The sequence below is a fragment of the Pogoniulus pusillus genome, chromosome 10 (genome assembly GCF_015220805.1).
Source record: "Pogoniulus pusillus isolate bPogPus1 chromosome 10, bPogPus1.pri, whole genome shotgun sequence".
NCBI lineage: Eukaryota > Metazoa > Chordata > Aves > Piciformes > Lybiidae > Pogoniulus > Pogoniulus pusillus.
In genome coordinates this window covers 8385030-8400353 of record NC_087273.1, presented here as the reverse complement: position 1 = coordinate 8400353, position 15324 = coordinate 8385030, and the positions used below count along the sequence as shown (strand labels likewise).

The following is a 15324-nucleotide window of genomic DNA, read 5'->3' as shown; positions in this document are numbered from 1 at the left end:
AAAAAAAAATAAAAATCAGTAAATCCCCCACCTCTGCTCCCCAGAATTTATCTTTGAAGCGAATAGAACAGCTTCACCCCCAAAAATGTTCCTCTGAAGCTGTCTCTTGCACAGAAGGTTTTCCACCACCACTAAGCCAGGAAGATTTCAACTCTTTCCCACTGAATTTAAGGACTGTAAGAGGAAGAGCTGAGTAAAAAGCACACATTGCATGGAGGTGCCACCCCAGCCAGGAAGATTTCATCCCATTCTCACTGAATTTAAGGACTGCAAGAGGAATAGCTGAGTAAAAAGCACACACTGCATGGAGATGCCACCAGAGCCAGGAAGATTTCATCCCAGTCCCACTGAATTTAAGGACTGCAAGAGGAATAGCTGAGTAAAAAGCACGCACTGCATGGAGATGCCACCAGAGCCAGGAAGATTTCATCCCAGTCCCACTGAATTTAAGGACTGCAAGAGGAATAGCTGAGTAAAAAGCACACACTGCATGGAGATGCCACCAGAGCCAGGAAGATTTCATCCCAGTCCCACTGAATTTAAGGACTGCAAGAGGAATAGCTGAGTAAAAAGCACACTGCATGGAGATGACACCCCAGCCAGGAAGATTTCATCCCAGTGCCACTGAATTTAAGGACTGTAAGAGGAATAGCTGAGTAAAAAGCACACTCTGCATGGAGATGCCACCACAGCAGACAGACAGAAGCCTATCTCTGCTTAATTAAAGCCTCATAACAAAGGATAATCAGGCTAAGGAAGTTTATCATACAGAGATCAATGCCTCTGCAATTTGTTGCTTTGTTTAAAACACCTAAACTAGACTTGGTACAATAAAATCTTCAATTACAGGAGATATGAGTCAAGAAACTCATCCTGCCCTGTGAGCACAGAATTCAGTTAACACTCCACAAGATTTATTTTGACATTTTGTTGTGCTGCTTTGCTTGTCTCATGGATTTTTTTTGCACAGGTCCTAGGTTGTTAGGGGGGTTTAAAGTAAGAATTAACTCCAAAAAAAAAAAGTAAATCAAATCAGGTCAGTTGGAGGAATGGAAAGGGAATGAATCAGAAAATACTAAAATCATTTGAGATGGAAAAAAATACAAAGGAAATGAATTTAAAAGAATAAATCCCTTGAGCTGGAAGTATGGAAAGCAAATGAACCCTAGAATGAACATTTGGACTGAAGATCTACTCACGGTTTGAAAGAAGAATGCCCAAAATAAGTCTTCAGACATGTGATGTGGTTTTCATTAGGGACAGGCAGCAAAGGATCTTTAGTGGGAGAGAGGAGGAAAAAAAACAAACACTCACCTGTGGTTAAATTTTAAAAAGATCATAGAATGGTTTGGGTTGGAAAGGGACCTCCCAAAGGTCATCCAGTCCAAGCCCCTGCAGTCAGCAGGGACATCTTCCGCTAGCACAGGTTGCTCACAGCCTTTGTCCAGTCTGATCTTGAAGATCTCCAGGGATGGAGCCTCAATCACTTCCCCAGGCAACCTGTTGCAGTGTTCCAGTACCCTCATGGTGGAGAACTTGTTCCTAACATCCAATCTAAATATTCTCTTAGTTCAAACCAAAATGAAGCATTGTCTTGACAATAACTCTGCTCATGGTTAGTGTGATGCCCAAGGTGTAGCATTTGGGCAGCTCCAGTTGACTGGATAGGGCTGGGTGCTAGGTTGGACTGGATGATCTTGGAGGTCTCTTCCAACCTGGTTGATTCTATGATCAAACTCTGAAAGATGTTTACAGGTTAGAATAAAGGATAGGAAAAGTAAACTGGCTCTTCAGAGACCCTGCATGAGGAGGAGAACATATGGCTTGATAAATCAGCTAATAAAGCAATAGATATTGCAGTGTACAGCTGTGGCATTTGGAACGTGTTCAGATGAGGCACTAGAGACATGCAGCTCTGGAGCCCTCAACACAGGAAGGACATGGACCTGGATAGAGTGGGTCCAGAGGAGGCCACAATGATCATCACGGAGCTGGAGCACCTCTGCTATGAGGACAGGCTGAGGGAGCTGGGGTTGCTCTGCCTGCAGAAGAGAAGGCTCCAGGGACACCTTAGAGCAGCCTTCCTGTACCTGAAGGGGGTTACAAGAAGGCTACAGAGGGACTATTTGCAAAGGCCTGCAGGGACAGGCCAATGGGCAATGGTTTGAAATGAGAGAAGAACAGATATAGATTGGATTTTAGTAACAAGTTCTGCACCATGAGGTACAAACAAACAAAGGTGTATTGCACCTCACATTTCAGCCTCTGGTCCCCATTTGATTTGTACCCACAGCATCAGCTCCCAAGCACTGAGTCAAGATCACTCCCAAGCCAGAAATCCCTAAGAATTCTGCCACAAAGCAGCATACATCACATCCCCTCGTCATGGCAGGAGTCAACTGCACATCACATCCCCTCGTCATGGCAGGAGTCAACTGTGTCTTGCCAAGGACAACAATAAATTTGCATCTTAAGACAGGCAAGAACTCCTTTTTGAAGGAGCTTTAGCTTCTTGCTGTAAGAAACCAAGCACAAAAATGTTGCTGTGCTTCCATAACTGCCTCTACAGACTGTGATTTCTATTTAATCATGCACTATAATTTCAAACATACCCCAACATTCCTCCTTCTCTTCCTCAACGCCTTCATCTTCATCAGCATCTGGTGCAATGTTCAAGTCTGTGTCAGGAGTTTTCCTGTCCTTATTGGCCTCTCCTTCAGCTGAAAGTCCAGAATCATCCACACCTTCTAAAGACTGAGAGACCAGGAGGAAGTTATTTTGGAACATGAAAGGGTAGATCCAGTTCATAGATGAGACATGGACACATGGATAGATGAGTTTTCATCTACTTAACTCAATTGGTACAAAGCAGCTCAGTGCTCAAACTCTCAGTGGCATTCAAACTCCCCCTCCAGGCCTTTGAGCCTTGCCTCCTACATAGCTGTAACACCACACTTAACCCCCACACATGTACAAGCACACAAACCCTTGGAGGAAGCACAGTGTACAAGCACACTTGACTGCTGTGGTGGAAACATTCTGGTATCTGACTCAAAATACATTGAGCACTCTCTAGGAGATCAGGAAAAAAAAGCCAGGGGGAGAGAAACAAGGCTCAACATCCAGATCTTCTTTTCAGGGTGAGGTATATAGAATGGTTTGGGTTGGAAGAAATCTCCAAAGATCATCTAGTCCCAGCACCCTGCAGTCAGTAGGGACATCCTCCACTAGATCAGGTTGCTCAGTGCCTTGTGGAGCCTGACCTTGAAGATCTCCAGGGATGGGGCCAATGGCATCCTGGCCTGCATCAAGAAGAGCGTGGCCAGAAGGTCAAGGAAGTTCTCCTTCCTTCTCTACTCTGCTCTAGTATTGTGTCCTCTTCTGGGGTCTCTGGTTCAAGAAGGGCAGGAAACTGCTTAAGAGGATAGAGCAAAGGGCTACAAAGATGCTGAGGAGACTGGAATATGTCTCTTATGAAGAAAGGCTGAAGGACATGGAGCTGAAGACTAAGGGTGAGGGTCAAAAGGATGGGACAAGGTGGTTTTCAGTGGTGCCCAGTGACAGGACAAGGGGTAACAGACAAACCTGAATATAGGAACCTTCATCTAAACATGATAAGGAACTTCTTTGAGGGTGGTGGAGCACTAGAACAGGCTGCCCAGAGAGGTGGTGAAGTCTCCATCTCCAGACTCATTCAAAACCCACCTGGACGTTGTCCTGTGCAACCTGCTCTAGGTAACCCTGCTCTGACAGGGGGATTGGACTCCATCTCCAGAGGCCCCTTCCAACCCCTACCATTCAGCGATTCTGTGATCATCACTAAAAACATCAACACCCCCTTGAGGCACTCACTTTAAGCATCTCCATTTCCAGCTCTTCATCACTTTCAATGACACAGGAAATATTTTGTTCATTGTCAGTGGAGCATGACTCCTGAGGAGAAAATAATTTAAAGTCACTTCCATTTTACCCACACAGCCTTTCAACCTTCTGTACACCCTATAAACCATTTCTCTGCATGCTTTTGCTTCTTATCAAAACTCTAAGCTCTAAAGCCTGCCCATGAAAAAAAAAACCCAAACAAACAAAAAAAAAAACTCTGAAAGAAATCTCAGAACATAAGGCCCTGTGGTAAGAAATCAGAACAGTGGCACCACCAGATGTGTGGAACGCTTGGAACATAAGGAGATATTAATCTGATTTACGAGGCATCAATCCACGCTCAGCAGGCACTAGAAGGACTGCTATTTACAGATCCTTTAGAAAAAGGTCAGCTTTTATTCATGACCAAGTTTCAGATGCTCTAATTCAGAATTTGTCTGCATACTGCAAGAAATTCTTTGCTATTTTAGCAGTTGAGAGAGGAAACCACTCAGACTCTATCTACAGCTTCTGTGCGTAGTGCTAATCCAACCTGATGACTGAAGGGCAGCTTGGTGCTTGACTACCTCCACAAATATTTTCCAGACTGAGCCCTTCTTCCAGCCCACCTTAATATTTTCCATTCCTGAGAGATTTCCAAAATCTTGGCAGAAATTAAGGCTGAGATCACTTCCTGTGCTGAGTGTCCATGATTAACGACAGCTTTTCTCATTACCTCAGCCGCAGCTTTGCTGACCAATTCTTCTGCAGCTTGACGTTCCAAGACCTGAAGTTCTTGCTCAGTAATGTCTAGTGACATGAAGTCATCTCTGATGTCTGCTGTGTCCTCACAGTTGGCTGCTGCAGCCCCTTCTTCCACAACAGTGTTACCTCTCTCTGCCTCTTCATTAACATCTCCATCCCAGAGGCAAGCTAGCGTAGCATCAGAGCAGATGTTGAAGTCACCTTCAAGCTGTTTAGCAAACTCAGGCATTTCAGCTTTTTGTGCCTCAGTGTTTGCTGACTCTGCTTTAAGATTTGTTGGAGTCGTGCCACAGTTCCTCTCCAGCACAGGAGTGGAACCTGAACCAAACAGTGTGCTTCTTAAGGCACTTACATTCTCTGATATGGCAGCTAGTATTTCTGCAGCCCTAGAAGGCAAACCAAGAGAGTTAAACCCAAGTGGTAAAAGGTAGCTACTACATTTAGCCACAAGCAGAACTGAAGATTCTAAAGTTTGTTTGTTCAACATCTTTGTGGGTGCCATGGACAGTGGCACTGAGTGCACCCTCAGCAAGTTTGCTGACCACACCAAGCTGCGTAGCGCAGCAGACAGGCTGGAGGGAAGGGATGGTATCCAAAGGAACCTGGACAGGCTGGGGAGGTGGGCACAAGCCAACCTCATGAGCTTCAACAAGAACAAGTGCAAGGTTCTGCATCTGGGTCAGGGCAATCCCAAGCACAAATCCAGGCTGGGCAGTGAATGGCTGGGGAGCAGCCCTGAGGAGAGGGACTTGGGGGTGCTGCTGGACGAGAGCTCAGCATGAGCCAGCAGTGTGCACTTGCAGCCCAGAGAGCCAACCAGATCCTGAGCTGCATCAGGACAAGTGTGGCCAGCAGGCTGAGGGAGATGATTCTTCCCCTCTACTCTGCTCTGCTGAGACCCCACCTGGAGTACTGTGTCCAGTTCTGGAGCCCCCATTATAAGAAGGATGTGGAGGTGCTGGAGCATGTCCAGAGAAGGGCCACTGGGATGGTCAGAGGGCTGAAGCAGCTCTGCTATGAGGACAGACTGAAAGAGTTGGGGCTGTGCAGTCTGGAGAAGAGGAGGCTCCCAGGTGACCTTACTGTGGCCTTTCAGTATCTGAAGGGGGCCTACAAGAAAGCTGGGGAGGGACTTTTTAGGCTCTCAGGGAGTGACAGGACTGGGGGGAATGGAGGAAAGCTGGAGATGGGTAGGTTCAGACTGGACATGAGGAGGAAGTTGCTGGCACTTAGTGCCATGGTTTAGTTGACTGGATAGGGCTGAGGGATAGGTTGGCCTGAATGATCTTGGAGGTCTCTTCCAACCTGGTTGATTCTATGATTCTATGGTGAAAGCCTGGACTGGGTTGCTCAGGAAGGTGGTTGAGGCTCTGTCCCTGGAGGTGTTTAAGGCCAGGCTGGATGAGGCTGTGGGCAGCCTGCTCTAGGCAAGGGTGTCCCTGCCCATGGCAGGGGGGTTGGAACTAGATGATCTTTGTGAGTGATTCTATGATAGTACTCTCCATGTCTCCAGGTAGTTTATCCAGAACTTCACATGTAAAAGCTCATCACTCATTTGCAATTTGCATTCCACTTTTGGGCTAAGACTTTATAGGTTTTACTTCAGTGTAAAAAACAAGACACACCAGAAACACTGTTTGTGGTATTGTCCCCACACTTGGATCAAGCCTCCAGACTTTCAGCTGTCAGTCATGCAACAGCCCTTAGAATCTATGGAGGAAGATTCTGCTGTGCATTTCAGCAAGAAGATACAGATTCACTCAAGTTCAGCATCAAAACCATTGCAGTTAGAGCACTGAAAATCTACCTCCTTACACATGAAAATAATATTTCCCTATCAAGGGCACAAAATGCTCTCTCATTTTGGAAAAGGATGCACAGATAAGAGGCAGCTGCTAACATTCTGTTGTGCGAGACTTCAAGGATCAAGAACAAAGCCCATCTTACAGATGAAGTAGAGACAGGCTGGGAAAAATCTAACCTCTGCAAATTTGCCAGCTGTCCAGAAGAGTCAGGGATGCGAGAAGCCAGGTCTGTTATGTCCTCAGCTAGTGAAGTCAGGCGCTTCTTCACACCTTCTGACATCTCATCTGTAAGAAGGGCCATCAGAGTCATTTCCTTGTGAGGTCCAACATCTACACACAAGTCCCATTCAGCTAACTGCATCTCTACAGGACCTACAGCTGGTAACTCAGCCATTTCTAGTGCCTGCAATCAAGAATCAGGCCGAGTTTCCATGTACTTCAGCACCACACCTCTTCCAGTGGCTTAGGGAGAAAAATAGACCATTATAGAGTGATCCTGCCCCAGCACACCCTCCAGAGGAGAGCTGCTAATGGGTATGCTAAGGGAAAGCCAGAAAAATGCACCTCATGTTAAGGTGACAGTGCTGCCACTTCTGCCTCTGATAGAAAACTGAAATTCATCCAGTACAGAAAGGAAACAAACTCCCCCACAACCTCTTTTTCAACCACAAGCTATATGCAATACTTAAACAGAAGTTAACAGAAATGAAGATTTTCAGAGTCACTTTTCTAGTCAAGTAAATGATAAGCTGCTCTAAAAAGTTTAAGCCCCATTTATGCACCTGAGGAAAAGCCTTACCTGGTTGGTGGAGGTTTTTTTTGGTGGTCTTACTTCTTAAACTAGATTTTTTTTTGCCCTTGCATCAGTAGAATTGAAATTACCTCAATTAATTGTTTTCAAAAAGAAACTTGCATGAGGGGTAATAGCTTTAAACCTGAGGGGGGCAGATTTTGACTAGACATTAGGAAGAAATTCTTGCCAGTGATTGTGGGGAGACACTGGAATAGGTTGCCCAGGGAGGCTGTGGATGCCTCTTCCCTGGAGGTGTTGAAGGCCAGCTTGGATGAAGCCCTGAGCAACCCGGGCTAGTGGAAGGTGTCTTTGCCCATGGCAGGGGATTGGAACTGGATGATCTTTAAGGTCCCTTCTGACTGAAAGCATTCTATGAATGACAGGAGGAATTCTTGTTACCTCTGTAACCAGCAGGAACACACTAAGAGAGCACTCCTGTATCACTATGGAGAAGAGCTACATAGTGTGGTAACTCAGGTCATCTAAGAGCTTTTAGTGCCTGCTCTCTCTGGATTCAATCTCTCACCACCAAGAAGCCAAACAATCCTGCCACAAAGATACTATGCACAAAGGAAAAAAATATCTGTTGGGGAATGGAATATTCAGTTGTGCATGGAATAAATTCCTTCTGAATAATTTACCTCTTCTCACACAGGATAATTTCTGGTCACTGTTATTCATATTTTTCAGTTTTTGATAAATGATGAAGCCAGCCTGCAGATAAAAGGAAACAAATAAATAAACAATACTCAGTACTCTGCAGAGAAACATCTTGGGAGACTAAACAAAACCTCTAAGAACTCATTCAAATCGTGGCACCAATACATTGCGAACATCAAATGCTGAGTTGTTGGCCCACTGCATAGAATGGTCACTGATCAGGTTGCACAGGGAGGTGTTCAAGGTCTGGATGGATAAGGCCTTGAGCAACCTGGTCTAGCTCCAACCTCCCTCCTACTAGATGGTCTTTAAAGTCCTTTCTAACTCAAACCATTCTATGAGCTGCCTTACTGCAGTGTCCATCACAACCAGGTCACAGTACAACCAGATCCCAAAAGGCAAAGCCCTGTTCTAGGGTCCACATTGCAGTGGATACTCTTCCCAGCATGGTTATCTCCAAGTTAGCTGCAAACAGAGAGCTCCAAGTACTCTGCTCCCAGGCTCACCATCTGCTCCACCTCATTCAGATTTTATGGAGCACTCCAAGTGAATAGCTGTGAATCTACTAAGATAGATTCTGTGTGCTTTAATATTTCCCTTGATATGAATAATGAGTTCTAAGAGGAAAACACAGCCTAAAGCTAGGAATGTGCTAATTAGGCTACACATGTTAACCAAAGCATCTTAAAGAGGAAGGAGAAAGAAACAAGTTAGTCCCTCGTGTTTTCCTGTGAGGCTCCAAAAGGCAGGCCAGGTGAACAGAGGATAGTGAGAAAGAGGCACTGCCTGCAACAAGCTGCTTACAGAACCTGCACCAGGCACCAAAAATAGAACTTCTCTCCTCAGTGGTTTGGGTCTTTACAGGTGCTAAACCTTCCACAGTTTAATATTAAACCAAACTTGAAAATAATCAGTGTTTCCTGGGGCAGAAAAGAAAACAAAGACCATTGTCCCACTTCCCTTCTGCCATCAAACCTCGTCACAGAAATAAAAGCCTAAGGGGATTTCATTTTGCTGGCATAGAGACCCTCCCAGGAAGCAGACAGCACCCAGCAACACATTGTTAGGAACTACAGCAAAACTGGGTTCATTTCAAGATGGTGAAAGAGCAGAGACTTTGACAGAGCTACAAAAATCCTCCTCCTGATAATCCATTCCATGGTTCTGCTGCATTAGAATCATCAGAATCCAAACCATGCAGCGAATCTAGGAATCTTTAAGTGACTGCAGCAACAAGACAGTTCACCAAGTCAGGTACAAGCAGGACATTATGAAGCTCTGAATGAACACTGGGGTTTAAAAACTTAAAGACAGGCCTTGGAGGTGTGGACATGGCACTTTAGGACATGGTTTAATGGCCACAGTGGTCTTAGGTTAACTCAATGATCTTAGTGGTCTTTTCCAAGGAAATAATTCAGACAGCAACACCCCGGGGGGCGTTTCCACCTTAAAGCATCCCATACCCACAGTGGAGCTTAAAATCTTCCTACATTCCTTATGTTCTGCAGCAGAAAGGCTTTAAAACCAGCAGCTAAGGGTACAGCAGAGAGAAATTCAGTGCTGCCTGGTGGCCTCTTCTTGTACATACGTAGGCATCGGTGGCTGCGTACAGCTTTTGCTCCTCGTTGAGTGGAAACTTTTCCCAGTTACTGCAACGGACTGACTTATCCTTCAAAAGCTGCTTGCCTAAAAGATGTTTCACCAGACCATTTAGGCTCCAGATCTCCTTACACTTCAGCTGGAGAAAGAAAAGAGAGGACTTGTTTAACGGTGAAAGCAGAAAGCATTCCTAGAAGTGGCATCGATCTCTCAGAAGCAAAGAGCTCTGGGTTAGTCAGTGAACTAGTTTCTCAAAGCAGCAATTGTTCTCCAGGCCTAAATTTGATCTCATCACACTAAAAAGCAGTGTTGGCTGTTCAAAAACTGGAGTCCCCTGCCCTCCAACTCCATTTCTAGAGGGCATAGCGACACTGCCAAGCTGAAGAGGTGGCATTAGGGGCAGATGAGCCCATGCAGCACGAGAGGGTATTGCCGTGCCAAGAAACAGCTGGACGGCAGAGGTTTGGGGTTGATAAAAGCCATAAGCATAAAAGCCAGAGACTCAACCAGCCACACTTCTCTAGTATTTGCCTTTCTAATTAGAGAAGCTCAGTATCAAACACCAGGGATTTAACAGAAACCTAGGAATATCAAAGCCTGCCTGGAAGTGTTTTGTTGCCTCCTGCATATCCAAAACCAAGCCCAAGCTTTGCACAGTTACAGACCACGCTGTAGCCGCTGCTCAGTGTGCTGGGAAGCCCTTGATCCCAAGTCTCTAGAAGCCAACCCACTAGCCTGCTGGTTTCAATTGCTTTTGTAATCCTGCTTGTCAATCACATCTGCTCCATGCTATTGTCTTAACAGCCACTTTGAGAAGCTTGCTTTCAGACCCCAAAGATCCAGGACTCACGGGCACTGCCTTCTGTTATTCCAGCTTGCAGAACTGCTGAGCCTAACAGCAGCAGTGCAGCATAATCATAGAATCCTAGAATGGTTTGGGTTGGAAGGGACCTCCAAAGGTCATCCAGTCCAACCCCACTGCAGTCAGCAGGGACAGCCTCCACTAGTGCAGGTTGCTCAGAGCCTTTTTGAGCCTGATCATGAATATCTCCAGGGGTGGGGCGGGGCCTCAACTACCTCCCTGGACAGCCTGTTGCAGTGTTCCTGCACCCTCATGGTGCAGAACTTGTTCCTCACATCCAATCTAAATATCCTCTGCTTTCATTTCAAACTACTGCTCCTTGTGCTATCCCTGCAGGCCTTTGCAAACAGTCCCTCTGCAGCCTTCTTGTAGCTCCCTTCAGGTACTGGAAGGCTGCTCTAAGGTGTCCCTGGAGCCTTCTCTTTTCAAGGCTGAACAACCCCAGCTCCCTCAGCCTGTCCTTGATTATCAGCTGCTCATTTTATGTTTCCCTCAGCTCTCTCCCTCATACTGAGCCATTCTACATAACCCCATTCTTTGTTCTCAAGCTTCACTTTCAAGTTTATTTTTGGTTTGTTTTCTGTTCAGCAGAAGACTTTAAAGCTGTTATTAGAGATCACATTGCTCATCTTCACAACAAATTACCCCAGAATCAAATGCTGGGATAAAAAAGAGGAGGTGAACTGAGGAAACTCCAAGAAATAGCTCCTTCTATTGCGTGAGCAAAACAGTTGACATTGCACAACTTCCAACCCACTTGGAACTGAAATGTCAGGGTGGTTGATCTGGAGAGCACTGCCCCAAACACTGATGACTATGTTACATTCCCCTCTGCCTTGCTGCAATTTAAACACACACACACACCACAGAGCAAGGTCTAAGCAGTGTTATTTATTGGCAGAAACCTCTCTCCTCTACCAGAAGAAAGCCAATTGCTATTATCCTGCCAAACAAAAGCACACAGAAGGGAAGTGCATGGAGAGCCTCAGCACAGGTTAAGGAAAAGCTTTGAAAAGCCAGAAAAGCTTTAAGGGGCACACTAGAGATAAGAATAGCAGCAGGATTTGGAAGGTAATGAACCTTTTGCTCTCTTCCCTAAGAAGAAAGCACAGATGTCCCCCTGCAGCAAATCATAGCCAACCAAAATCCAATTAAACTGAAATTCAGGGTGCACAGAATACAACCCTACTTGAGTTTCATCAGGTGCTGGAAACTGCACTCTCACAAGGAGAAATGACACCAACTTCAAAGTCATGGAAACAAAGAATATTTCTGCAGCTCCAAAGCATGTGGTAAACAGCTACATGTAGGGGGACTTCAAGGAAGATCTTGGTGCTTCTTTCCAGCACCTAGCAAGCCACAGCAGGAGGGTTGACTCCCTTCAAACACAAGCTCTTTGAACTCCCTCCTTCTCTGCCTCCACAGCATTTCTTGTGTCTTAAGGTTCAGGTGTTGGAACAAATATGTGATTGCCAAGAGAACTCTGGCTTGACACAATCTGCAATGGAACAGGTTATCCAGGGAGGCTGTGGATGCCCCCTCCCTGAAGGTGTTCAAGACCAGGTTGAACAAGACCTTGAGCAACCTGGGCTAGTGGAAGGTGTCCCTGCTGCCCATAGCAGAAGGGCTGGAACTGGATGACCTTCAAGATCCCTTCCAACCCAAATCACTCTATAAATCTATCAATTTCATCATTAATTCACCTGCAGCTGAATTAAAAAGCCATACTGATGTGCCAAAGGTGAGCAGACCTGAAAGGGGACAGACATTTAAGAACTCACTCACCAGAAGATGTACTTAGGCTTTGAGACCTTAAATAAATTACAACATGGGATATGTTTGCCATCATTGAACTCCTACAAAGACAGATTCACAGACTGCATTGGGTTGGAAGGGATTCCCAAAGGTCATCTTGTGCAACACCCCTGCAAGTCAGCAGGGACACCTCCAACAAGATCAAGCTGGCCAAGGCCACGTTGAGTCTGATGTTTAACGTCTCCAGGGATGGGGCCTCAACCACATCCATGGGAGGCCTCCTTTTGTACAACACAATAAGAAGACTTCCCTCCCACAACAAAGAGTTTTGAAGTTTTACTTTCTCATTAGCAACGTCAGCCAGCTCCACAAAGCTCTTCAGTCTGATTTCAAAGTCACTCATCAACTTCCATTGATCTCCCTCAATTCCTACGCCAACCTTTTTAATTGTTTCATCTTCCAGCAGTCTTTTGAGTCCCTTGGGAAAACCTAAAACAGATTAAACCCAAACATGAGAAACCCAATACTGGAAGATGCCAGAAAGTCTTAATGGAGATTACTAAAATCCTAGCACAGAGACCATCTGCAACAACCTGTGCTTTTAGAGGCAAAGCCCCCAAAGTTGCTTCATGGGTGTGATTCTTTGTGCTCTGGAATGCCTGCAAACACCAAATGGTTGTAATGCATTATCTACAGAGACAAGCAGGAATGAAATATTTGACATAGGCAAGTTCACTTCGCATTTGGAAACAAATCCAGAGAAGAAAAAGCAAACCATTTTATTTCATTTACTGTGCTGCTAACAAAAAGGCATCATCTAACTGCAAAATGTTTTAATTCTCAGCATTGGATGTTCCTAAAAACCAAAGGCAATCTTATTTTTTGCTCTCTTCCACATTATTCCTTAGCAGTTTTTGCTATTTCATACTCTCAGGAAACAATTTAAACCATAAGCGTGGGGAATCAACAATAAAAGAGATCCTGTTGTAGCATACTCAGTTCCCCAAGCCACTCAAGTGAGGGCAGCAGATTGAGTGTGGTGATTCAGCCACTTTGCTACGCTCTGGTAAGAGCTCTACTGGAGTGCTGCATCCAGCTCTGGAACCTTCGACACAGGAAGGATGTGGACCTGGTGGAGCAGGTCCAGAGGAAGGTCATGATCAAGGAGTGGAGCAGCTCTGCTGTGAGGACAGGCTGAGGGAGCTGAGGTTGTTCAGCCTGGAGAAGAGGAGGCTCTAGGGAGACCTTAGAGCAGCCTTCCAGTACCTGAAGTGGCTACAAGAAGGCTGCAGAGGGACTGTTTGCAAAGGCCTGCAGGGACAGGAGGAGGGCAACGGTTTGAAATGAGAGAAGGGTATGGGTTAAAATTAAAGGGAAGACAGGGGAGGGTGATGTTACTGCAGGGGTCTGCTACAGGCCACATGACCAGCAGAACCAAACAGATGAGGCCCTTCACAGGCAAAGAGAAGCTTCTTCCAGGTCACAAGCCCTGGTCCTCATGGGGGATTTCAACTACCCTGACATCTGCTGGAGGGACAACACAGCAAGGCAACAGCAACCCAGGATGTTCCTGGATTGCATAGGTGACAACTTCTTCCAAATGGCAGAGGAACCAACAAGAAAAGGTGCTATGCTGGACCTTGTTCTCAACAACAAGGAAGGGCTGGTGACCAATGTGAAGCTCAGGGACAGCCTTGGCTGCAGTGACCATGACGCAGTTGAATTTAAGATCCTCAGGGCAACCAGGAGGAGATATTCCAAGCTTACAACCCTGGACTTTAGGTGTACAGACTTTGATTGCTTCAAGGATCTGCTGGCCAAAGTATCATGGGACAAAGCTCTAGTGGGAAGAGGGGCTCAGGACAGCTGGTCAGTATTCAAGGATCACCTCCTCTGTGTCCAGGAGCAATGAGTACCAACAAAGAGGAAAGCAGGGAAGAATGCTAGGAGGCCTGTCTGGCTGAGCAGGGAGCCCCTGGACAAGCTGCCACACAAAAAGAAAGGACAGCTGGAATGGGGGGGATATAAGGAAGCTGCCCAAGCAGCTAGAGATCTGGTTAGGAAAGCCAAGGCAGAGTTTGAATTGAATCTAGCCAGGGAGGTCAGAGGGAACACCAAGAATTTCTACAGGTACAGGAATGGTAAAAAGAAGCCTAGGGAAGGTGTTGGCCCCCTCAGAAAGGAAACAGGTGAAACGGTCACAAGTGACATGGAAAAGGCTGAGGTTCTCAACAACTTCTTCACCTCAGTCTTCCCTGCAAAGGCCTCCAGCCACACTCCTGGAGCCATGGAAGATAATGGCAGGGGCTGGAAGGAAGAGCTGCCCATCATAAGTGAAGATCAGGTTTGTGATCACCTGAAGAACCTGAAAGTGTTCAAGTGCATGGGACCCAATGGGATACACCCACGGGTGCTGAGGGAGCTGGCAGATGAGGTTGCTAAACTCCTCTCTATGATATTCCAAAGTCCTCACTGTCTGGAAAAAGGGAAACATAACTTCCATTTTCAAAAAGGATAGGAAGGAGGAGCCAGGGATCTCCAGGCCAGTCAGCCTCACCTCTGTGCCCGGTAAGATCCTGGAGCAGATCCTCCTGGAGGCACTACTGAGACAGAAGAATAGTGAAGAGGTGACTGGCTGCAATCAGCATGGCTGCACCAAGGGCAAATGCTGCCTGACAAACCTGGTGGCCTTCTATGAACAGGTCACAATATTAATAGATGAGGGGCAAGCAACTGATGCCATTTAGCTGGACATGAGCAGGGCCTTTGACACTGTCCCGCACCACATCCTGGTCTCCAAGCTGGTGTCCCTGGCCATGGCAGGGGGGTTGAAAGTAGATGATGCTTGTGGTCCCTTCCAACCCTGACCAATTCTATGAGCAGACTTAGATTGGATGTTAGGAACAAGTTCTACACCATGAGGGTGCTGGAACACTGCAACAGGTTGCCCAGGGAGGCAGTTGAGGCTCCATCCCTGGAGATCTTAAAGGTCAGGCTGGACAAGCTTCTGAGTGATTTGCTCTAGTGGAAGATGTCCCTGCTGACTGCAGGGAGTTGGACTGGATGACTTTTGAAGGTCCCTTTCAACTCAACCATACTATGATTCAAATGCTGGGCTGGTCCAACAACAGCATGAGGAAAACAGAATCTGCCAAACAGATTCTCCTCACCAAGCCCAGACAAGTCAATCTTGTAAGGAGAGAATAAAGGCTGTACAAGGATTA

At 46.2% G+C, this 15324-nt stretch overlaps 1 protein-coding gene and 1 long non-coding RNA gene across 11 annotated transcripts in view; one reads left to right on the top strand and one right to left on the bottom strand.

Annotated features, from left to right (window-relative positions):
* Positions 1–7860, top strand: part of LOC135178683 (uncharacterized) — a 38866-nt gene extending 31006 nt beyond the window's left edge. The window contains exon 4 of the long non-coding RNA XR_010303685.1: positions 7636–7860. This is a non-coding gene — a long non-coding RNA (uncharacterized LOC135178683). The remainder of the gene's footprint in view (positions 1–7635) is intronic.
* WRN (WRN RecQ like helicase) overlaps positions 1–15324 on the bottom strand; it is a 55220-nt gene that overhangs the window by 30350 nt on the left and 9546 nt on the right. For all 10 annotated transcript variants that reach the window (XM_064149746.1, XM_064149753.1, XM_064149749.1 and 7 more), the window contains 8 exons: positions 12441–12589; positions 9473–9622; positions 7866–7938; positions 6608–6716; positions 4598–5012; positions 3853–3933; positions 2613–2754; positions 1200–1275 (listed from right to left, as the gene is read on the bottom strand). In XM_064149746.1, coding sequence (XP_064005816.1) covers positions 1200–1275; positions 2613–2754; positions 3853–3933; positions 4598–5012; positions 6608–6716; positions 7866–7938; positions 9473–9622; positions 12441–12589 — 1195 coding nt within the window. The remainder of the gene's footprint in view (positions 1–1199; positions 1276–2612; positions 2755–3852; positions 3934–4597; positions 5013–6607; positions 6717–7865; positions 7939–9472; positions 9623–12440; positions 12590–15324) is intronic.